Source organism: Coturnix japonica, chromosome 4 (genome assembly GCF_001577835.2).
Source record: "Coturnix japonica isolate 7356 chromosome 4, Coturnix japonica 2.1, whole genome shotgun sequence".
In the NCBI taxonomy this organism is placed as follows: Eukaryota; Metazoa; Chordata; class Aves; order Galliformes; family Phasianidae; genus Coturnix; species Coturnix japonica.
Genome location: NC_029519.1, coordinates 79527837 through 79553021, shown reverse-complemented (window position 1 = coordinate 79553021; position 25185 = coordinate 79527837). Strand labels below are relative to the sequence as shown.

At 36.9% G+C, this 25185-nt stretch overlaps 1 protein-coding gene across 2 annotated transcripts in view; it reads left to right on the top strand.

Moving 5' to 3' along the window:
• Nucleotides 1-25185, top strand: part of CTNNA2 (catenin alpha 2) — a 424920-nt gene that overhangs the window by 38048 nt on the left and 361687 nt on the right. For both annotated transcript variants that reach the window (XM_015862648.2, XM_015862647.2), the window contains exon 2: nt 17182-17288. In XM_015862648.2, the coding sequence (XP_015718134.1) occupies nt 17187-17288 (102 nt within the window). In that variant the 5' untranslated portion in view covers nt 17182-17186. The remainder of the gene's footprint in view (nt 1-17181; nt 17289-25185) is intronic.

Genomic DNA, 25185 nt, shown 5'->3' with positions numbered 1-25185 from the left:
ATTTATTTATTTTTGCAAGCAATCATGAGGAATTTCTGATGCGAAAGGGTTTAAAATTTTCAAGCTGTTATATGCAATTTCTATGTATTTATTTACCTACTTGTGGATCTGCAAATACTTCAGTAACTGGTATTTTTGGAGCTGTGTATAAATGCTTGGTAAATAGAATTAGTTCTCCTTCCTATTTAATAATTAAGGAAACAAAGATGTCTAATTGTCTCTTATGTTAGAAGGTTATTTTTGCGCGTATATTTTTCAAAACTTCTAATAAAATTTATCTGTATATATTATCTTCTGTAGTAAACATGGAAATTAAGAGCAACTATAGAAATTGATCTTTTTAATTTCCAGAAGAGCTGTACATTCATTTTCTGTTACTTAGGGGAAAATAAATAAATAAATAAATAAATAAATAAATAAATAAATAAATAAAGCGTCATGAATTATTTTTAAATTAAATCTATTTTTTTTTTTTCCCTGTGCGTATCTTATATTTAAAAGGGCAGAGGGCAGTTAGAATACAAAATAAAGAGGAATTAATTGCTGAAAGAGCAGCATACTTTCAGTCATAGAAATGTATTCATATTAACTCACAAGAAGGCAAATTAAATATTTAGCACTGTAGGCTTCCACTCACTTTCAGTTGTAATTTTAAATTGTAGTTTACAGTGAGAGTACTATGAAATTATGCACTGGTCCTTTGAGATGACATGCTCTGTTAGATGCACTTGTACTTTGGCAGTTGATAAGGGATGAGATAAGGATATGATAAGGAAAAATATTAGCCATAGTGATCTGAAGTGGTAAAGGAGACAATTTTTGCGATTCAAACAGGACAGTGTAGAAGGTTTCAGAAAGCACAGTCAACAAAGCTCATTCTGACAAGCAGCATGTCTATATTAAGTTTATTTTAGTGGAACTGGTAGGGTTCTTGTGTTGTGGTAGGGTGTGTAGGGTTATGGTGTTTCAAGCCAGGATAAGCTGAATTGGTTCATTCCTCTGTTACTTGCTGGTGAAATGGAATGGGTTATCTTAAGGAGTTGAGAGACTGGTGATATGGATGATGAATAGATAGGTGTTAATGAAAATAGGGTGCATCAGTGATGATTAGGAGGACAGTGACTGTACCAAGAACATAGGACAAATAGTCATTTTTCCCCCCTTTGGCACTTGTCCTCCTGATGAAAGGATCAAAATTAATTCAACAAAATAATCTTGCTGATTTCATGCTTTCTTGTTAGCTGCGAGTAGAAAGTACTGTGTTTCGAAGGGAAAGATGTAGCATCAAAAATGTTAATGAAAGAGATAAATTTAAATCTCCCATTCTGATTGTATATAAATTACAAAAGGTAACACTGTATAAAAGCAAAGGTAAATGCTAAAGGTTTGTCCCCTTTAAGCCATCATATTCTCTGAGGCAATGCACCTTGTGTCTTAAGATGAGTAGCAATGAGAAGAAATGCTAATCCACATCATGAGTTATGTCACCCCACCCAATAAAAATGTCTAATAAGGTGAGATATTTACTGCATTGGCATTACTTGATCTTTTCAAACTGATGTTCTGAAAGTGACATTTCTGTGGCAATACAAATAAAAAATGGGATCTTTTTGTCTTAGTAATTATAACTTTTATTGATATTTCGATGAGGAATAAAAGGCTGGAATCTTAACTTACTTTACAATTGTATAAACATACATATTTTTCAGATAGCAAAAAGGCAAAAGACTCTGACCAATGAACTTAAGTTCCAGTATTCTAATTTTTAGCAAATACTACATTAAATTATGGTATGTTGTTCTAGAGTTCAGACCAGAGTTTTTGGGAGTAAATTTTGCTACACAGAAGCAGACAAGAGAATGATAGTTTTAGGGGTTTAATATTTTGTACAGTTCAGCTTTACACTGTCACATCATGGTTTGACTTTTCTGTATGTTTGTAGATCAGATTCATCTATAGGTTTGATTAAACGTGCTCTTTGTTGTGATGTATCGACGCAAAGTTTATGTAGCGGAGATTTAGATTTAGTTGATAATTTCAGTTTACTTTGCATACCTACATCAAAAGTTCCTGTATGTGGTGCCAGGTGTCTGGCAAGGCTCCCACATTCATATCCACCTTTTATGCAACAAGGAAATTAAAAATTATGGAAGGATTAATATTGCAAAATCATAATGAAATTCTAGAGGAAGCTGACAAAGTGTTACAGTGAAATGATATAAATGAAGCAAGTTAAGGTCAGTAAATTTCTGGTGTTACAGCTCTTGGAAAAATTTCATGTGATATGCTGTCTCTCAAGATAACTTAAGGTAAATAAAATGCAGTAGATGGAAATGACTTTGGCATTTACACTTCAGCCCTTTCGACAGTAAATTTGGAATTAGCTTGTGCAATGCATAGACAAGTTTCTAATAAAAAAAATGTTAACATATAAACAATATATCTAAATGGAAGGAAGCTAGGGATAATTTGATAGCATTTCAAGATCTGACTTCATTTTTTTTTTTATTATTCTTTTGCTGAGAGGACTTTATTAAAGGTTTTTTCAGAGCTGGAACTAAAGAAGGGAAGAAGTGCAGAAAATAAAGCAAAGTGAATATTTGATTGCATATGACATTTGACTGCCAAACTAAAAAGGGCTGGTAAACCTGAGATGAACTCACAAGGGATTACATATTTTGTTATTGAGATGTGGCACAAGGGATAGAACAGCACATGTCCACCTTTGTGGACAAGACAAAGAAAAGACTCCTTGTCTTGTGTAAGAAATGGGTGATGTCGTCTCATGTATACCTTGTCTCTAATCTGTCTTCAGTCCCTTTTACCTTGATTCTTGTTTGAGGAGGGTCAGGGCTGTCCATCTCTCTCTTTACAGCTGTCAGAAAGGAGGTTCCGATGAGATGAGGGTTGGCCCCTTCTTCCATGTGACTAGGAATAGGACTAGAGGAAATGGCCTCAGGTTGTGCCAGGGGAGATTCAGGTTGGACATTAGGAAATAATAATTATTTGAGAGAGTGGTCAGGTGCTGGAATGGGCTGTCCAGGAAGGTGGTGGAGTCACTGAACCTGGAGGTGTTCAAGAAATGTTTAGATGTTGTACAGAGGGACTTGGTTAGTGGAAAATACTGGTGATAGCTGGGTGATTGGACTGGATAATCTTGGAAGTCTTTTTCCAGTCTTGGTGGATCTATGATTCTGTGAACATCTGTATTGACTTGTGATGATGCAGGATGCATTGGAAATGGTACAGACTTTTGGGAACCGAAACTGAAGCTGTCACCAGCAGTTCAGCACTTGAGTTACTCAATATACCTGTCATTCTTACTACTGATTCTTCACTTCCAGGAGCGTTATATATCTATGATATGAGATTATTTTCCTGAATGCCCATGTACTAAGCTGAACAACTCCCTGGTATGCCTTTTCCAGTAAATGATGCTACTCGTGCTTGAAAGGTAAATTAGCCTTGACACCTCTGTGTTAACCCTGTGCATCTTCTGGGCTGCTGGATTCCTGATTTGCCATGGCAAGGTAAAGTTTCTCCTGCTTTCACTGCTTGGCACTATACATCCTTGTTACCTTTATCACATGAGAAGAAGAAAAGGTGTAGATTTATTTAGGGATGTGGTTTATGGGGCATGGCAGTGATGGATTGATGGTCAAACTTCATGATCTTAATGATCTTTCTCAACCTTTATGATTCTTTAATTTCACTCCAAGAAGAAGTTTTATTCTTGTATTACCTTGAGGCTTCCTTATTCTCCCAGAGATTGTCTCCAAGTGATCTGTATTTCACTTTGTACTAGGGTAAGCAGTAGACCAGGGTGTGAATAGTGATAGACTCCATTAAAAGATGAGATGAAATAGCTGGTACCCCTGAGTAGAAGTGTAGAGCAAGCCCCCAATGATCCTTCTCCAGGTTGATCTCCATGCTTCAGGGGCGTCAGGTCAGTGGGTTTTTTGTTGCTTGATAACTGAAAACACAGTAGTTTATTCTAATACTTTGTTTCTTGTTGAAAAAGATGTGCAAAGTTTGTTTCACTTTTTTTCCACAATACCTAAGGTGTTATTAGTTGTACTGTATTCCCCCTCAGTCTTTTCTGTACCCTGAAGATTCATAGTCCTTTTAGTTGTTCCTCAAAGTCTTTGATTGTCATCATTGCCAATGTTTATTTCTGTGTTCTGAAATACTCTATTTAGAAAATTGATGAGCAAATGATGATGATGTAGATTCACAGTGGCATAATGTTGTTTTTCTCTTGATTCTTTGTATTCTCTTTCCCATTCAGAATAATTCCTCACTTATTTTTGTTGTTATTCTGTGCTTAGTTGACGTTTACGTACAGCTCTAATTCACACATTTATTGCTGATATGCAGGACCATTATGTAGTCCATCATTATGAGTGTAATCAGAAAAGTGCTCTTTTTTTCTGGTGCCAATCATTTTACTTTTATCTAAGATAAATTTCATCCATCTTTTTCATTATGATTTTAAGAACTTCAGTGCAATTCTGTTCCATTATTCTTGCTTGATAGGAAGGAAGAGAAAAAGAGAAATGACTAAATGATTGGATTGTGCAGGTTGGAATTTTGTACTTTTATAGTTGTTGTACCATCTCTTGAGATTGTTTTTTGTCAGTACCTTTGTTTCTCGGAAGTATAAAATGACAGGGAAAGGACATAAAAGGAAAACAAGCTATAAGAATCATATCACCTATTGTCTGTTTGAATTATAAGAATATGGAATTGCATGTGAGGTACAAAGCAAATATGAACCTGGTAGAAATATGGAAGCAACTGAAAAAGTAAGGAATAGACACCCAAATGGATACATTTTAAAGTGCTGGAAATACACTTTTTCTGGTGATTAAAGACATAATAGAAAGCACTGCTACCCAGCAAGCCTCCACAAAGTACTAGACTTGAGAGCATGACAAAAGGAAGGACCTGCCCTGGAAGGGCACAGTGTAGAGGGAAAACGACTGTTCGAAAATCCTTTTCATTTTGGTTCTTTCTGTCTGAATTTTCTATATGGGTAATGGCTAAGCTATGTTCTAATAACATCTAGTTCTGCTAATTCAAACCTGTTGTGGTTTCACCTCAGCAGGCAGCGCTGCATTTTGCAGCTGTTCACTCACTTTTACCTAAGTGGAATGGGAGTGCAAGGTGAGAGAGAATTGAAGAGTTAAGAGTGTAAGAATGGATGGTTTGAGATAAAGATGGCTTTTGATTTACCTGGTAAACTATGTATGCAAGAAAATCACAAAAAGGAATTAATTTTCTTCTTCCCATCAGCCACTGACGGGAAGCCGGACTGCTTAGTAAGAACTAAAAGATTACTGTACTGTCACTATCAAAAATCCAAAACATGACATCACACACATCTTCACAAATAAAGTTAACTCTATTCCAGCCACAGCCATGACAAAAACGCTTGTAGTGTTTTTGGTTTGCTTGATGGAAAGAAAAGCTGTAAGTGAATCCACCTCAATGTAACAGTTGATGTAGAGCCTAATTACAGTCACAGTGATGGGTCTGATAAATTCTCTTGATCTGTTAGCAATTGCAGATGTAGTCTGGCATGGTCACTGGTTTATTGGAACTGTCCTATGTTCACTTGTGGTAATGTCACAGACTTCAGCATCTAATTTAAAAAGAAATAATCTTTTTCTAAAGGTTTCCAGGACAATTACTGTGGAGGTTTTAGCCAGTGTAAATAGTATGTCACTATGCATAAGGACAAACTGAAAAAGCTGAGAAAATTGTAAATTTAGTTTGCCGTTGTTTCCTCTCCATATTTCGTTTGTTAGTTATAACAGCAGCTTGAGGAAAGACTTTCAGACCTTTAAAAAAACAATAGCACTGCATTATTGAAGGGCTGTTTGTTCTGCAGGTGTTGCAGGTTACACTGGCTTGGACTCAGAGTTAATTCAAAGAGGATGAAGCAGTTGAATCTTGATGGAAAGAAAGGAATGAATAAGTCTTGAAATGTTGTGAGCAGGGTAGTCGGAGAAATAGTAGACTCTCATTGCTTGATTTCTTCCTTTATAGATGAAGTGGAGGAAAATGTTAAGCTATGCACAGGAAGCAACAATTTACAGACTGATGGTAATAAATTAGATCTTGTAATGCAAGCTAGAGTATTAATAGAGTGGCTGTATAGATTAGAGGCAGCAACATGTTGTCTGCTCTCAGACATTAGAAAGGTGGAACTGCAGTGATAAGAATTATTGAAAAAGTAGCATTGCACAGAGGAATTATGTTAAGGCAAATAGGGAATTTAAACAAAATAAATAGGATGTAAACAGGCTGTAAGAAACAACTAACAGTAATCACAATGTAGCCACAAGGGACAAGCTCACAATGCTTGGTATGTGGCAGCAGAGCGAGTGATAGGATGCTGTGGAAAATCTTGAGCACGCAGCTGAGGATTAACAGAAGATCACCTATTTACTGGATATTTGAGTGCAGTATACAAAACCAAAAAGTACTTGGCTTTAAGAGTGAATGTACCATGATCAAGGGCACACGGTAATACTGCATGCTTTCCATCCATCTTCAGTGAAGATAAGCAATAATGATGCTTAAAATCATGGAATATCCCCAATTGGAAGAGACCCATAAACATCTTCGAGTCTATCTCCTTTTCATCTTTTCATTATATCTTATCGAGGAAGAGATTATAAGATAGTGACATAATTAGAAAATCACCTGCAATGATAGTAAGTTTTTATGCTTCCATTCTGTATGTGTGGGTGAAAATATCATCTGTGCCTGTTGCTCGTTGTTTGCTGAGGTCCTTTCCAACCTCAGTCATTCTGTGACTAGATTGTTGTCTTTCCAACTCTTGCCTTAGTGAGTAATTCCTATAACTAAAGCTGGAGAACATTGCTTAAAACAAACAAACCTCAATGTATTTGTTCTTCACATCAGCTCATTTTCTGTATTTTATGGATAGTCTTAATGAAGTAGTGAGTGAATTGTACCAGTCAGTGCCTATGGGTATGTAGCCAAACAAATTAAGTTGCCATGGACATAAATCTCTGGATGTCAGTGGTCTGCCTGACATGAACAGAAACATGCGTAATGAGCTACAATTCTATAATCTATGCCCTATGTATGGGGAGTAGTGTGGTAGGTTGTACAGAGTGTTCATTGGTACATTCCAGCTCTTTTGGAATTCAACAAAACAATGAATTTTGTTATTGCTGGAGCATGTGAATCAGCTTCTCTGGTGATTTGTTGGGTCCCATCAAGTGGCTATCAGAGTGTGAATGGTTGCACAGGGTTTTGTGAAAGGAAGCCAGACTGCGCCCTTTGCTTTTTTGTTGTTATTTATTTATTTATTTTCTATCTTGTGATGCATTCAAGTTTCTGCAGGTGCAGTGCAGTAACACTTTTATATTCTGATTAAGCCAAGCATCCCCTCTGTAAAAACTTTAGGCAATGTGTTTTCATGTATTCACTGAATGGAATGCTGGAAGGAAGAGATGTGATTAATGTAATCGCCTGCATAACATGTATCATATCTTTTAATGAATTAAGTCCTGTTTACAGTAATCCTTACCTTTGAGGCAGTGAAGTTCTGAATTTAAAATAAGCTGTGATAGAAAATCCATCTCAAGTCCTTATGAATTACTTCTTGTAAATAGTTTTGCTATTTGACAATATTTTTCAAAGCTGTTTATTTCTATACAGAATTTGTTTAATTGCAGCCTGATATGTCAAGTCTGCTAAAAACACTCTAAATAAACAACACCCTATCTCAAGTACTTGTAATTAAAAATAGATTTGTGATAGCTATGGTAATTTTGTAACCCTTGTGTTAATTCTTAATATCAAGTGCATCTTTCTCCCCTTATTTTGTGAGGTTGATGTTGGACTGTTGGCTTCAGTGAGGTCATTCTGGCTTCTAACTGTAAACAAAGCCCCAGGGTTTTGTCCTACTCCTATAGAATGCCTTCAATGCTCTACATTCTCAGGGATAAATAAAGGTAAAATCAAAATTAGACAAACAGTAAAACACATTAGAGAGACAATAGGTGTTAGGAGTTCTGTTCTCCTCACATTAGACTTTGTTTTTATTATTATTATTTTTTTTTTTTCACAAACAGTAAAACACATTAGAGAGACAACAGGTGTTAGGAGTTCTGATCTCCTCACATTAGACTTTGTTTTTATTATTATTATTATTATTATTATTATTATTATTATTATTATTATTATTTTCTTTGAGAATTGTGAATACAGACTGTCTTTTTAATGTAACTAATCCTGTTGTTTATGCTGTGGTTGTGGCTGTGGTTGTCATCATTTAGGTTAGCTGATATGAGTTCTGATTGTCTACACTACTAATTTCCTATTGAATAAAGAAGGCAGTTTTTCACCCAGAGGGTGGTGACGCACTGGAACAGGTTGCCCAAGGAGGCTGTGGATGCCCCATTGTTGGAGGCATTCAAGGCCAGACTGGATGTGGCTCTGGGCAGCCTGGTCTGCTGGTTGGTGACCCTGCACATAGGAGGGGGTCAACTTCATACTGAAGTTGATGTGATTGTTATGCAGTTGCATAGTATTTCAGGATTAACTAGTGAAAATACAGTAAGTTCCGTGAAACACACAACTGAGGAAGATAAAAGCTTTTGGATATCAGCATGGCTGGCTGTCTATACAGTGTGATTAATCAGAAAAACCCATCAGTGTAGGAATGACATCAAGTTCTAGTAATCAGAGACCATGCAGCATTAATCAATTTAATTCTTATTCTTAAAACTTCTTATTTTCACCATTATGGGGTTTTGCTTTGTTCTTTTCGGTATGAATGAAATAATGGTAAATAATAATGGAATGATAAATATGGCTTCAATGAGACCTACTTTGAGCAACTTGAAGCCTAACGCATTCAAACGAAAAAGCAGATCTAATAAGAGCAAGATTAGGTTGATTTCTCTCAGAATCTTCTAGGCAGTAGATGAACAGTTTGACAAATACACATATTGTCTTGTTGCTGGTATCTGCTTCTAGAAGTTGGTGGGAGCATTCAGAGAGGTTATTAATGGCTATAAATTCTTGCAGAGGGAAATGTCATGTGTCCGCCCACAGGGCTTTGTTTGAGAGCAAACCTGTTTAATGCATTGGTTATGGAGTCAGAAAATGAAAGACCTCCATTTCTCTGGTATTGGAGCTTGTAGACTTTACAAGGGCAAGGGGAGACTGCTGTCATCCACTGTGTCACAGTGGAATTGGGCAGGCTTTGGGCTGGTTCTGTCTGTAGTCAGGTAACTGATAGATCCTGTTCAGTGCAGGAAAATAGTGTTACTACTAGAGTGGTAAAACAAACAAACAAACAAACAAACAAACAAAAAAAAACAACACACCAAAACCACACCCAAAATCATTGGCTACAGATAAGGAAAAACATGTAAAGTATTCAATTTGCAGGTAGCAGCGGTTGATCTTGTGGAATAGATGGTTCTCTCTCAGAGCAATGAAGACCTTTCAGCCTGGAGAAGAGGAGGCTCAGGGGACACCTTATAGCTCTCTATAACTTCCTGAAGAGGGGGTTGTAGTGAGCTGGGGGTTGGCCTCTTCTCTTGTGTAATCAGTGATAGAACTAGAGGGAATGGTTTTAAGCTGCGTCAGGGGAGATTCAGGCTGGACATTAGGAAGTATTACTTTTCGGAAAGAGTAGTCAGGCATTGGAATGCGCTGTCCAGGGAGGTGGTGGAGTCACCGACCATGGGAGTGTTCAAGAAACGCTTGGATGTGGTGCTGAGGAATATGATTTAGCCTGGAAGTATTGGTAATGGCTGAACTAGATGATCTTCTAGGTCTTTTCCAACCTTGATAATTCTGTGATTCTGTGAAGACAGGCTGCAGGGAAATACAGAGTTAATGTTAACTGCAGTTTCCAAGTTTGAGGAATTGCAAATGTGAAAGGATGACCCCTATGTGCAGAAACTTGCAAATTCATGGTTAAGAGCCACTTTTAAGGACTTCTTTTCTTTCTTAAAGAACTATTTTATTTATTGAGAATGATTCTGTGTTCAAGGAGAGCAAATGTGCAGTAGTTTAAACCAAAGATACTTCATACTTCTATGCTCTTGTAAAATATAAATTGGCATTACCTGTACCAGTCTCACACATTGAATAAAAATAACACAGTGGAAGTAGATTTAGTGAATAGAATTTATTTATCTCTATTTGCAAGGCTTGGGATTAATTTAATGTCTGTCTCTAGTAGGAACAGAACTATATGAATAACTGAAAAGTTTTATTTCACAGTAGTTACATATTTGATGTCATTTTTTGAGGGGGATTTGATGGAGTGAGAATGCATAGCACAGACTGTGCACCAAGGACCTGATTTAAAACCTTTATTTTTTCTTAGCTTGCAATGTGACCCTGTGTGAACTAGCATCTCAGCAGCATTGATCTCAGAGGCTTTGATCACTTCCAAAAGTCTGTGAGAAGACTTCTTTTAGGAGGCACTGAGGACTTGTGTGAACACACAGGGATTTGTGGGAAACTCTTTACTTGTACAGTTGTGACTTGACAGTCTTTTGCTGGGGCTTTGACTCCCTTTTGATAGAGATTTTTTTTTTTTTTTTTTAATTTATTTATTTATTTATTTTTTTTACCAATTCTGTTTCACCTAGCACTTTAGGAAGTTCCTCTACCCTTACTTTAAAAGTTATGCAGTGGACAAAAGCATGTTCTTGTGAGTAATACAAGAAAAAATATTCAAACATAGAGATTTATTCTTGGCTGTTTAAATCTGTTTTCAAGCACTTTCTTTCAGAATGAATGCTACTATCTTAGAGTAAACTAATTTTCATATCAAGGAATTGTAGTCTTAATGTTTGTGAGAACAAAATAGGAAGCAATTCCCCTCCCCCCTTTTATTCCTAGTAGCTTTCTACAAATCACCTTTTCCTTCTTTCTAAAATGGGCCTGGTATGATCAGTTGCAGCTCAGCTGCTGGACCCAACATAATACACACCCACTGCCTCTTAGATTGAGCTCTCACATTAGGATTGCCTGATAGTCAACTCTGAACCACCTCCACTGAACAGCAAGCCTTTAAACTAGAGTTTCTTTTCTAAGCCATGTGTAGATGCAACATTGAAATAATTTGAATGTTGCATGCAGCTATACTTTGTGCAGAGTTGTGAAACACTATCACTTAAAGGAGAAAGGGATGTAAGTCCTGTGGGTGGATGTAGGGGGAATCTTCCTGTTACCCTGACCCTTACACTGCAGTTTACACCTTCTGTATGAGTTTTTCACAGTCTCTTTAATTTCTAAGGGTAGTTTTCCTTCTCAACTCAATCAGCTCCTGGTGTAGGCAGTTGTCTCCTAGAAGGAGCGGCTTAACGTGACTGAGAAATGTGAGTGACTCAGTTGTTGCCTTTTTATAACTTTTCCGTTTCTATGTCAGGAGAGTCTGTGGTCACCATCATGTTGACTTTGTTACCAAGATCACCTTCCCCTTGTCAAGGTTTTTTTTCCTCCTTAGCCAATGTTTTATTGGGTAGAATTGCAGTTGCCTTAGTGGACTGCTTCCATATATGAACTTTGTTGAGGGCAGATGGGAATCTCGACCCACTGTGGAGGTGGAGGGTGAGCAGAAGGAGAGAAGACTGTGAATCCAAGAGGAAGTCTAAAGCTTAGAAAAGCTCAAGTAAAAAATTCCGTGTAGTTGGGATTGGGGCCAAAAGGTTTATTTTGGTTTGTTTCACCTGCCTAAGTTTTATGAAAGAAGAGAGAAGAATCACATTTATGGAACAAAACAATCAAGTATGTCATAAACTTATTATTTAAACATGTAGAGACAGATACTCCTCCAAACCATCTTGACCCATCTTTTTTTTTCCCTAATTTTTTTTTCTTTTCTTTTTTTTTTTTTTTTTCCTCTTCCCTTTTTTAAGCAAGGTGACAGGAACTGCCTGTGTCAACTTTTATCATTTCAGCCAGCTCTGCTGGAAGCTGTACTGGCTGTCACTGACTAATGAGATGTGGTTTTGTCTGCAGAAAGTGATGTGTTCTCTACTCATTTTTTCACTGCTCTTTTACTCCTCATTGTTAATCTCTGGACTTTTAGTATTTTCCCTTGATTTCCTTTCCTTGCAATTGCTATGCATGCTCAATCTTTTCTATGTCCTTCTGCCTTTACATGTATTAATTGAGGCAGAAGGGGAAATGGATTGAGAACATCTTCTGTTCTTGTATTACCTGAGAAAGAAAATGGGCAAATGGATGGTGGACAGTGTTGGAAGCCAGACTCCTTAAATATCAGATTTCTTACAATAACACTTCACTATTCAGACAAGATACCAGAGTATCTTGAGTATTGTGTATCTGTGTAGTATTGTAGTATCTGTGCAGTATTGAATATTGCCAATAGATGCATGGAAATAGAAGAATCTCAGCTATGTGTATGTATGTATATATGTATGTATAACCACAGTCCTCTGTCAGACAGATTATCTCAGAGGTGAAGATCCCCAGATTATGCACAGTGCTAGGATCTGAGCTGGTTTGTGCTCTTATGTGCTCTGTAATCATGCCTGGTGATTTGAATCACAGAATCACAGTATTGTAGGGGTTGGACAGGTCCTCTAGAGATCATCGAGTCCAACTCCCCTGCCAAAGCAGGCTCCCTACACCATGTCACACAGGTAGGCGTCCAGGCGGGTCATGAATATCTCCAAGAGGAGACTCCACCATCCCCCTGGGCAGCCCGTTCCAGTGCTCCGTCACCCTCACTGTAAAGAAGTTCTTCCGCACATTCGTGCGGAACATCCTATGCTGTAGTTTCATCCCATTACCCCTAGTCCTTCTTCTGTATCACTGATGGCATGCACTTCAACTCCATGGGCATATTAAGGGATGTAACCAGTCAAGTATTTAGGTTTCTAACTCTCAGTGTAGCACAAAAATGCTTCTATGAAGTTGGACAGGATTTTTCTGTATGTGTTGCAATCCACTGTGTATCCTGCCACAAGGAATTCCATGCTCTTAGCATAAGCTGTTGAAAAGTTTTTGTTTTGACACAGTTCTAAACATAAGGACACAATCCAAGAAAGCACATAATGTTTATCATTCAGCTTTTCAGGCACCTCCAAGCAGTTTGTGTCCATGCTGCCAATGCAAATCCAATCCAGTCCCTCCCCATCATCTTTGCTGTGTTCAGAGTGATTCCTGCTGCTGATGCTGTCCCTCTTGTGGCTCTGAAGTGAAGCAGGGAACTGAAAACTCATTTTCCTTTTGTAGGATTAGTTATATTTCAACCAGGTTAGGTTCTGATGGAATTTATAGCACTGGCATAACAAAACAAAAACAAAAACAAAAACAAACCAAAAAAAAAGTGAACACAGAAAGAACTGAGCTGGCCTCTCAGCCTTAAAGATTACATTGGTTTAAGGCATGAATGTGAAAGCATGTTTGGGCTCATAGACTTGATATGAAGGAACAATTTGTGAAGTATAGTGAAGTATACATTCTTTTTAATAGTCCGCATGCATCTCATCAAGTATTAGAGCTATTATAAACTTTGGAAAAAAATGGTTAACTATTATTTTGCATTTTTGCCTCCTTTTGTCTTTATTGTAAAATCACAGAATCACTTGAATTGGAAGGGACCTTTAAAGGTCCACTTGCCCAACTCCTCTGCAATGCACAGGGCTATCTACTTAGATTTAGATTTATAGAGGCTGCTATTTTAATGCAGAATTCCACTGCCATAGTTAGAATTTGGCTATAGTATAATCCACTCCAGTGGATCAGTGATTAAAATAAAAAGTTGTTTTCTTTATCGATGATGCTTTGAAGACAGACTTCTGATGCAATTTTATTCACCTTGAAGAAGCTGCTGGGCTGGGTAGGGAACAGAAAATCCTGTATTGCTGCATTGAGAGGAATCTGAAAACAAGAGGTGCATGTATTGTAGCACATATTCTGGGTGAGGAGTACAGTTAGGCAATAACATCCCTTACATATTTTATTAAATAGTATTGAGTTATTTTCTGAATTAGTACTGTCAGTCATCTATGTAAAGTAGCTTTAGAATTCTGGTGTTTAAAATGCTATTAACACACTTTCCTTATTTAATAATATCAAATTTTGAATTCCTGCTTAGTAACCACAGCCTTCTGGTAGATAATATATGCCAACAACATAGAATAAGTTTGAATGAAACTTCCTACTAAGAATGACTTCTTAACTATGCAGCCATGTAAGTTTAATTCAATGGGACTTGCCCTGAAGAATGTTCAGTTTGTATTTCTGAGTTGCAGAGGCTGGAATTTAGACAAGAAATGTACTTTAATATTTTAGATATATAGATTTTTCTCTAAGAGTGTTGCTGAGCATTCAAAAAAAATGTCAATAAATTGGAAACTCCAGAGAGGGTACCTAAGAAAATAATGGGTATCATTTCAGCCTAGATAGTTGTAGGAAAGGGGATCTCTTTTCCTTATTTCTTTTTCCATCTACACATCATAACAGATTTTTATGTATGAGAAATGTTATGAGATGTCGTTATTCTCTGATCACACAGGATATCTTCCTTATGCGTACTGAACAACCGTGAGCCAGGGTTAAAGTTATGAGTAATTTCTTTCCACTGAAGTGCTGGAAGGGAACAGTTTAGCGGATATTTGGTCCAAGTAGATATAAGACATTATCAGCATCCTTTAGTTTCTCCAGCTGTGAGCAATCCTTATTCACCTATTCAGTAGAAGAGGATAGTTGTAGAAATGGCAAAGAGGAATTAGTCAAGGAAATATGAACTCTTGACATACCTGTAGTTGTGCAGGTAACTTCTTCACTTTTTTTTTTTTTTCTTTTTATTTGAAACATTTATTATGACAGCAACTAGAACAATGTTGAAAAATGCACTAATTGTTTTATTTTACTTGTTTGTTTTGTTGGAGTAAATTTTGTTGCAAATGAGAAACTTTTATGAGCTCTTAATGAGGCTTTATCGTGAATGTGTATCTTTTATAGTTGAAAGCATTGCTTATCCTTTCATACTGAAATTTGAAGGATGCTTTTCTTATTTCTTAATGAAGGTTGAAACTGAGGCACTTTTCTTATTGAAACATTAGATTGTCCACTTTACATTCTGTGTCACCTGCTTGATTGCCATCCACTGAATTTCATTTGTTTTGTAGACTTCGGTCTATGTTACAGCTTTTAATTATTTTTTGCTTTGTGAGAGGTGAATGTTTCTGCATACATGTTAATAGTTAATGAGGAAAAGTGTGCTTATTAAAAAGAAAGAAACTATCTCACAGGTTTATAAGTATCAGAACTCAAATTACTGACTGGAATCACTGTCTGCCTAAAACTTCTGTTGTGAATACAGAGTCCAGCCGGAGTAGTAACAATCTTTCTAGAGAGACTTGTAGGTTCTGAAAGATAATTAGATGTTATCTGATGAAAAAATGAGAACTGACCATTTTTACAGCAACTAGAATCCATCTCGTACTTAGGTATAATGATACATTTAGATACTTTCAGCACTATGAAGCATGAAGCTTTTATGATTCTTTGCACAACAGTGGAAGCTGCATAATAGTAATTTTAGGTGACTAGATATTATCAGATAATTCTGCTATTAAATATTTGTAAATGAGAGCAGACTGAGGCCTGTAAAAACATGTGATTTATAAGCGCAGTGATCAGTGAGTTCTGATCTACCTTTTTTTGTGCAAGAACTACAGAGTTGTCTGCTAGTAATGCAGTGAAAATCTTTCACAGACGGTGAATTAATTTTACATAATCTTACCAGCCTGTTGATTTTAATTGGCACTAATTTGTCAGACATTCTTTTCATTAAAACAGTGGAACTTATAATGTACTAGATGATATTGACAAGTGCAGAACGTGTTCCATATTGAAATCAACTTTGTAAAGTAGATTGCTATTGAAGGAGCAATTTTTGTACTCTTGATTTTTGTTTGCTTAAGTTCTTTGTTTAGTATTAGTGTAAGTAAGTTGTCAGCTAAACGTGGTATTTTTTATTTTTTTTTTTATTTTTTAACAACTTTTAACATTTGGGATATTATGTAAAGAGGACTTGATATGAATCTTAGGCAATGCCTAAAATATTATTTTCCCCACTACATTTCTTACAGTCTTCTGTTATATGGGACTATTAGTTGTTTTATTATTATAACAATTACTCATGATTATACTGAAAGAAATAGTTAAACTGGAATTAGCATTCACTTAATCAGATTTTTCAGTGTGTTTTAGTGGATAAACTGGCTGACAAATGACATGACCTGTCACCTCATAATTCTATTGCTTCCCATGCAAATTTCCAGCTCTGTGAGGCAGATTTGTATGCACCTTGCAACTTGATAGATGACTTTTTCTGTATGAATTCTTAAAAAATTCCTGAAAACTTGAAATGGTAAGCAATTGAGGATAGTCTAGAACATCCCTTTTTGTTTTTGAATGAGTGCTACTGTTCTTGTTTTAAAAATTGAGAAGTCTTAGCTATTGCAGGGTACTTTTATTTGAAAGTCAGGATGTATACCTTGTGTGCTGACTTGACCTTGCCTGGTGATAAGCCACTGTCCTTGGTGAGGGAGTACCTGCTTCTATCCGTGGGACACAAATTCTGTCAAGAGAGTGCTCCAATGTGGGCTCTTCCCAGGCTACAGACCCTTCAGAAAATCCTACCTATGTTATCCTTGGACCACTGTGGTCTGTTACTAAAATTCAGGGACTTTCAGGGGAACTTCCCCTCCTGCTCTAACTTTGGGATTCACAGAGTTGTTTCTCAAACTGATTTTGCTGTGAAACTGGTTGGAAGTAGACTTGTTCAGCACGAGATATCCTATGGTCTCCTCTTACAGACACCTTGAAGATCCCTGCTACCAAATCCATACCAAATACATCCAGCGCTGGATGTATGCAGCTTGGTAACATATTTGTCCTTATGGGTGTAGGAGAGAAGGAATTTCTGAATTGAAATGGTTAATCACCTGGTGGATGTGGCAGTGGTGTACCTGGGAGGTTTCAGGAGTAAAGGAACAAGATGAGCAGGATTATGAAGAAATGTTATATGTGCAAAAGAACTGCAAGTGTTCTAGTCCCTAAAATTATATTCCAGATTTTGATATTGCACTGTGAATATTCATGGATTTGGTGTTGTTTTGTCTCCTACAGGGAGTATGACTTCTGCAACGTCACCTATCATTTTGAAATGGGACCCCAAAAGTTTGGAAATCAGGACTCTCACAGTGGAGAGGCTACTGGAGCCACTCGTTACCCAGGTGAGTGTCTTGTATTTCTTTTGTTTCATCTACTAGCGTGATGCTATATTTACTCATTATATGTAATTATCTTAATAATATTAGATCGTAAATTTTTAAGTAGTTTTTTTGTTTGTGATTGATAGAGGAGAGCTCTGTTCAAATGTGTTAAGAAGTTCTAGTTGTAAATAATTTACAGTGTGAAGATATGAGTGTTAATGCAGTAGCAACAACTGTTTAGTTATGCTTGACTTTCAACAGCAGATAAAAATTTATGAGTCAGTCAGTTTTAAGCTAGAGATCTGGCTGGATCACATGCCTTTGGTTTGCTGAGTTGCGATGGGACACAAATTCACATTGAAAACAAACATGGACTAAAATGATATGATGAAAATGATGTTAGGTAACGTGTATAATATACATGATGATTATAATATATTAAGATTGGAAAAGACCTGCAAGATCATCTAGTCCAACCATCTACCTGCCACCAATATTGCCCACTAACCATGTACCTCAGTGTCACATCTCCATGGTTCTTGAACACCTCCAGGGGTGGTGATTTTATCTCCCTGGGCAGGTTGTTTCAAAAACTGACCACTCTTTTGGAGAAGTTTTTCCTAATATCCAACCTGACCCTTTCCTGGCTCAAACTGAGGCAAATCCCTATCATCCTATTAGACATATTCACACACATTACTGATATACAGTTTTTAACTAGGTAGATGAGATTTATGTGGTCAGAGAACATCTTTATAGATCTATGCATATTAAGATTCCTGCATTTGTACAGAATTAAATGTGCTGTGAATGCATGGACAGAGGCAGGAGTAATGTGGTCTGGAGAAATATGGCTGTAGATATAAAACTGCTGTCATCATTAGAGTAATTTTCTGAGACTGTTGTCTGGTGGATTTATTCTTCTGTACTGTTTTTTGTAATAGTTAGTTATGTAACTATCTTAGTAAGCATTAAGATGGTTTGCCTCATTATTTGAAACACCTAAATCGTTTTTCTCCTAGTAATGCTAGCTAAGATAAAAATGAAGAATTCCACCAAAGCCATCTGTCCAACCACCTGTTACTAACAGTTTTCTCATAGGTGTTGTCAATCTCGGGTTTGGTCTGCTGCATAGAAAATTTAGACCTTGTTTTGAGTTTGAGACTAGATTTCATGACGGTTTTGTTTTCAGAATAAAACAGATCTCAAATATAAATCCCTACTACTTGAATTCTTTAAAGGTTTTCATTAGGACCAGAGGGAATGGTTTCAAGGTCAGGCACTTGCATTGCCCAGGGAGGTGGGAGGTGGTGGAGTCACCAACCCTGGGGGTGTTGAAGGTAAGACTGGATGTTGTGTTGAGGGACATGATTTAGTGGGAGCTATTAGTAATGGGTGAATGGTTGGACTGGATGATATTTTAGGTCATTTCCAACCTTGGTGATTCTATGATTCTATGAAACCTTCATATTTTTGCTGACGATATGAAGGATGTGCTAAAATCTAGAAGTCGTTGCAGCATGAACTGAAAACTAAGTCATGAGCTCTCTGTTAGTCTGGTTAACCTGCTGGCATGGGAAGTGATGCTGCTGTGGCACCGTGGTTTGTTGCTGAAAAAAGCAAATTATTGAGTTTAATGTGAGTGAGTTTCCTATTTTCCTTCCACTTTCTTTTTCAACATTGTGCACAGAAGAGAGAATGTAACAGCAAAAGCTTCGCTGTAATTTTGCTGTTTATTAATTTTCTTTGGTTGTTTGGTTTAGCTAGATTTTAATTTGATAGTGTTCCTCAACAAATATAAATACAGCAATTACAGGTTGCTGTATATGATGTGGATTTATTCAACTAAGGTTCCCAAGGCCCTTACAGTCATATTTTTTTAAATTTTATATTTATTTTCTATTCCAGCAGTATGTCAGTAAGGATAGAGGAAATGATATGCAGACTAGATGTACAAGAGCAATGCCTGCCTATTGTTTTATTCAAAATTTCTGAATTATTTCTATACTTAGTTCTTTATTTCATAGGTTTCTAGATGGTTCTTTTCATACTTTTTGAACATATGATGTATTTCTTGTTCTAGAGAAATAACTGGTTTTACCTATTTTCCTCTGGTTTGAATCCAGTAAAGTGTGTTTGACAAGAACATGTTTTGTGATCCGTATAAACACAATCTTGAAAACTTCAAGTGAGAAGTGTGCTATCTTCAGAATGTGTTTATCTGTTGCAATTTTAGCTTAAGATATTCAGTTGCTCTATGTTTTTCTCAGACAAATTGACAACCATCCCAGCTTGATTTTTTTTTCCTTCTTTCTTAAACCTACATAAACAGTCTGGTCAAGTAAGAATAGTATCTCATTTATCTTTGTTTGGGTTTGAATTGCAGTCTGCTTATGCTGTGACTAGCTCCACAAGAACTGCACATACACACTAGGTGCAATGACTTCAGTCTCCTTAAAAATTTTCAAGTGCTTCTGTTATGGTTTTGTCATTTGGTTGGTGTTTCTGTTCCACATCAGAATGCCGCACTGTGCAGTTAGAGAAGGGAGGTACTTTTGTTCCTTCTCTCCCTGGGTTTGTTCCCGCTGTCACAAATTGAGCTCTAGAGAGAACTCTGTGACAGCTTCCCAAGGAACTTATTCTGGCAAATAAATAAATAAAATATTTAATTCTTATTTGAACTCGTAAGTGCAATGAGGGTGGATAGTGATAGGACAAGGGGGAATGGTTTTAAACTGAGACAGAGGAGGTTTAAGTTGCATATTAGGAGGAAGTTTTTTCACACAGAGGGTGACATACGGAAACAGGTTGCCCAAGGAGGTTGTGGATGCCCCATCCCTGCAGGCATTGAAGGCGAGGCTGGATGTGGCTCTGGGCAGCCTGGGCTGCTGGTTGGTGACTCTGCTTATAGCAGGGGGTTGGAACCAGATGATCATTGTGGTCCTTTTCAACCCAGGCCGTTCTGTGATTCTGTGTAATAGGCAGATGCTGTGCTGTTGGTTGGTAACCCTGACCACAGCACATGTTCTGAACACTCTGATATGACATTGATCAGGAATTCAAGTGAACAACATCCTATGACCCTGTATATATGAAATTAGTTTTATATTTTTTTTTCTATTTTTTTTTAAATTTTGTTTTTAGCACCATCAAGATAACTCTGTGTTTCATTTTGGCATAAGAGTTGAGTAATCTGGAAGATCCTTTTGGATAACAAACTCTATGATTTTGGAGGGTGCTTGAAAGAACAGAGACTGTGTAGCATCAATCTGTCTTTAGGCACCATAAGTGCTCATCAGTCCTTTCTGATCTGTTTAAGATGTGCGTGTGGAGGAGGATTAAGGCTCTAAACTCATTGTGTATATAGGCCTGTAAGTGTGTGACATTTGCAGATGGTGGAAGATTCAGTAGTTTCTACTGAAACTCTAGGAAGTAATGCAGAAATGAGGTCTGGATTTGTGAAAGAACACAGCAGCAAGTCAGGAGTATGGTGCATTAAAACTCGAATTTTAGTGTTCCAGATGAGAAAGTATGGATAACCTGTGAATTGATTTAGAAGAAATTGTAAGAAAGGAAGGTTGTCTGAGCTGGAGGCAAAAAAAAAAGAATCTATTAACTGATTATGAGAACGCATTAGAAGTGACAGAATTACATTTATTCTAGGCAGCCCTGAACTAGGAAACTAATTAAAACTTTCTCTGGCTGTCACAAGTCTAACAGTAGTGGAACTTGCTGGAGTACCCATTTACCCAGTCATTGTCTAACAGATGTATCCTGCTACGTGTCTTCTTTTCACATTAGAGTTAGTGACATCTATTTATTTTTAAAAAATGATTCAAAAGAATAATTAGAATTTCCATTTTGAACCTTGTTGAAGTTAATAACGGAGATGCACTTCTGTTCTCTGGCTTCGATTTCACAAATAGGTACAAATATAAAGTCATTTTGTTCTCTGAGTTTATAACTGCTTATAACTTTGATTCTATGGATTATTTTTAGTTCAAATGAAATATACAATATATACCCTTAACTGCTGGTGCCTCTTAGTCTCACTTTCATGCTAGTAAAGAAAATGAATGATAATTACTTTTATGAGACCATTGGTGGCTTTTATAAGAAAGAAGAATTAAATTTTTGTGAAGGGCTTAAGTATATTTACCTGATATTTTATGTGTAGCTTGAAAATATTGCTTGTGGAGATTGTCCATAGTGTCTCATGGGTTAGATTTTGTTCCTAGGGGCTTTGCACAATAATGAAATGCAAATATGAATATAATGCCAGAGATTATATAAATTAACACAGCTCTCTTCTTTTGGAAAATTGTTGAGAACAGTATTGTGCAAATGTGGTAAAATTAGAATAGTATTTCTGTACTATTTTTGAAGATAAGGTATGATGTAAGGTAAGTGCTAGTGTTGAACTGTGGTGCTGGGTTCTGCTCTTTGGCCACAGCAACCCCATGCAGTGCTATAGGCTTGGGGTTGAATGGCTGGATGACTGTGAAAGGGAAAGGGACCTGGGGGTGTTGGTGGATGCTTGGCTGAACATGAGCTGACAGTGTGCCCAGGTGGCCAAGAAGGCCAACATCCTGGCCTGTATAAGAAATAGTGTGGCCAGCAGTAGCAGAGAGGTGATCATCCCTCTGTACTCAGCTCTGGTGAGGCAGCATCTCAAGTACTGTGATCAGTTTTGGGCTCCTCACTACAAGAAAGACACTGAGGCCCTGAAACGTGTCCAGAGAAGGGCAGCAAAACTGCTGAGGGGTATGGAACACGGGGCTTATGAGGAGCGGCTCAGGGAGCTGGGATTGTTTAGCCTGGAGGAGGCTCAGGGGAGACCTCATTGCACTCTACAACTTCCTGAAGGGAGGTTGTGACGTGGAATAGCTTGGCCTCTTCCTTCTCCCAGGCAACAAACAGGACCCGAGGAAATGGCTGCAAGTTGTACCAGAGGGGGTTTAGATTGGACATAAGAAGGAACACAATGAGTCTTCCTCTTGTAGATATTTCATGTCTGATTATATTTTTCCTTCAGTCTGACATATTTTTGGCCTTTTAGTTATGCTTTGAAGAGACAATTTAATATTTCCACTCAGGATCACTATTTTTTTCTGTGTGTTTTACTTAATTTTTCTGCAGAAATCTGAGGTCTGTTATAGTAACTTTGATTGAAACAGTGACATGTTTTATGGCAGACAGATGTAATTATTTTTCTCCTTGTGCATAGTGTCAATCAATACAATGAAGTAATCTACCTATAAAATCATGTCATAAGACAAAATTTCAAATAGTTTCAATTAGTGGAACTTATTTAGAATGTCACCAAAGAATTTGAACCTAATTTAATCCCTCAAGCAATATATTTTGGCTGTGAACTGATTGCTATGAAAAACACATTTATGTTCTAACCCTTCAGATTATTCAGATGCTGTTTGTATTTGGTGAGTGTGGAGTTTGCCACATTTCAACCATGAACCTGGTGCACTAATTAATTTCCACAGGAAATATATCATTGATTTCTATTATCAAGGAGCTGCCTTTGAACCACAGCACTGCACACACTTCCATTCAGCTCCTTTTGGAGCCTTAGTGAATGTGTACACACGTTTAAAACAGGTTCCAGAAGTACTGTTATAGATGATAGAGCACTTTTATGGCTTAAGCACTTGTTGCGCTCGTGTTAGTAATTGTGCAGCATTTTTGCGCAATTTTTCTATTTGATAGCTAGATTCAGCCAAAATCATCTCCAGGACAGATTTAAAAGAAAATGACTCACGAAGGCTCAGTTTTTGATCGTTTGAGCTCAATTCAGGGACATTATAACGTCCAATTTATTTTTTATTTTATTTATTTTAGCAACACTTATTTTCCAAATTGCAAAGTTATTTCCTGTGAAAGCTCTATTTCTGTTGATTCACGATGTTTTGGGGAGAGCAGGAGGTAGAGCTGCTCCAACGTGGGCTCATTATGTGATGCCCAATAACAGTGAAGCTGCATCCTCTCAAACACTTTTGGGAGATTTTTCTTTTCTAACTGGAACTGAACTTTAAATCGGAATTTAAAAAAAAAAAAGAAAAAAGATTTCTGTATTCAGAAGTTGCAGAATTCGCCTTACTTTTACTGACATTATTATGTTCAACATTTAAAATACCATCTGAACTAAAAGTTATCAGGTACCTATTTCAAGGCTGCTTTTTATTCTATTGCATTCTGCAAGAAGTGTCTGCTCTGGTCAGTCCATCACACTTTCTTCTTTGTCATCAGATTTAGTGACATCTATGCCTCTCTCTGAACCTTAGTTGGAATATTCTTGGTACTTTTCAGAGTTTTTTGTGCTGACTGAAAGAGCTTCTCACTAGATTTTATCTTCTCTATTTTTTATTATCCCTGACTGGAAAATGGTGAACTATTTATAGTATGTAGCATCCTTCAGGGTCTGGACCTTGTCAGTCTGTTTGCCTTCATCGAATCAGAGAATATTCTAAGTTGGAAGGGACTGACAAAGATCGTCAAGTCCAACACCTGTCTCTGCACAGGACCACCCCAGACTCCTCTATGTTTGGGAGCAGTGTCCCAGTGCTCCTTGAATTCCAGCAGCTCAGGGCTGTGCCTACAGCCCTGGGCAGCCTGTTCCATGCCCACTAACCTCTATTACAAACCCTTTCCCTAAACCCCACCTGCCAAACTCTAAGCATGATGCTCAAAGTAGTTTGAATAGTTTTTATAATATCTTTCCTCTACTTGTGTCCTTGAAGACATAAAGCAAGATGCAGCTCAGCAAAGTTGAGGGGTTTGGTTTTTCTTTTGACCTCAAAAATCCAGCTCAGCTCGTTCTTAATAATCCTCTTAGTTTATACAGGGTCATTACTATAGAAGATTTTAAAGGGAAAGATGTAGAAGTTTTGAGGTAAAACTGACTTTTGTTGTGTAGTTGTAAATTTTGCTCAGTGTTTTTGAAAAGCATAGTTGTATATATTTGCAAAATGTGAATAACGTGTCACTTTCAAATGCTTTTCTGTCTAAAAATGAATAGTAGAACTCTGTTAGCAATTTAGTCTCTTTAGAGTCAACATGCTAATTAAAGCAGGAGACACATACTGGATCATGTTTTAAAAGATGATCACATTTATAGCATTTTGCATTGGTCAGTGGATAGGTGGCCTTGTTATGAAACAAGCAATACATGTATAGCTTTTCTTTTATTCTGATAAGCAAAATCTTGTTGGCATTGTAAATTTGTGCATATAAAAGTACTTTAAGTTAGTAGTTTTTTCAGTGATTAAAATAAAACCCTTCGTATTACTGCAGCAGTTATAACTGCTGATATAATAACTTACAGAGCTATAATACTTTTATATCCAGTGTACATTTAAATTTCAACTCTGAGTGCTTATGTGGTGGGTTATCTTGGGAGAAAAAACCACGCGTGAATTAAATGTATTAGAAATGAATATTGTCAATCACACATGCAATATGAGCAGTGAGAGTGGCAAAAGATAATATGGACTTTAAATGGATCCAACTGGTGGGTATTGAATAAATTTAGTGAGACAGTATTATTGTTATAACAAAGCATTAATGAGATTATTATTGGAAGGATTCCCCGTTCTAAGAAATAATGTTGTCAAATTGGATATGGATCAAGGAAGATTAGGTGAATGATCCAATTTTTGTCTTTTAATGGTATTCTAATGACTTGGGATGTATTTCATTTCTGTGTAGGTTTATCAATAAAGAGAAATTGTGTTAAATTAATGTGCACCATAGATTTACAGGCTATTTCTGGTAGGATCCAGAGAGTAAATAATATTTTAGAACTAACTCAAAATTCAAATATATGATCCATGCTCTGAAATGAAAATGTTCCAAAATGATATTCAGCAAGAATTCCGAAGTACTGTTTTAGAAATCTAAGAGG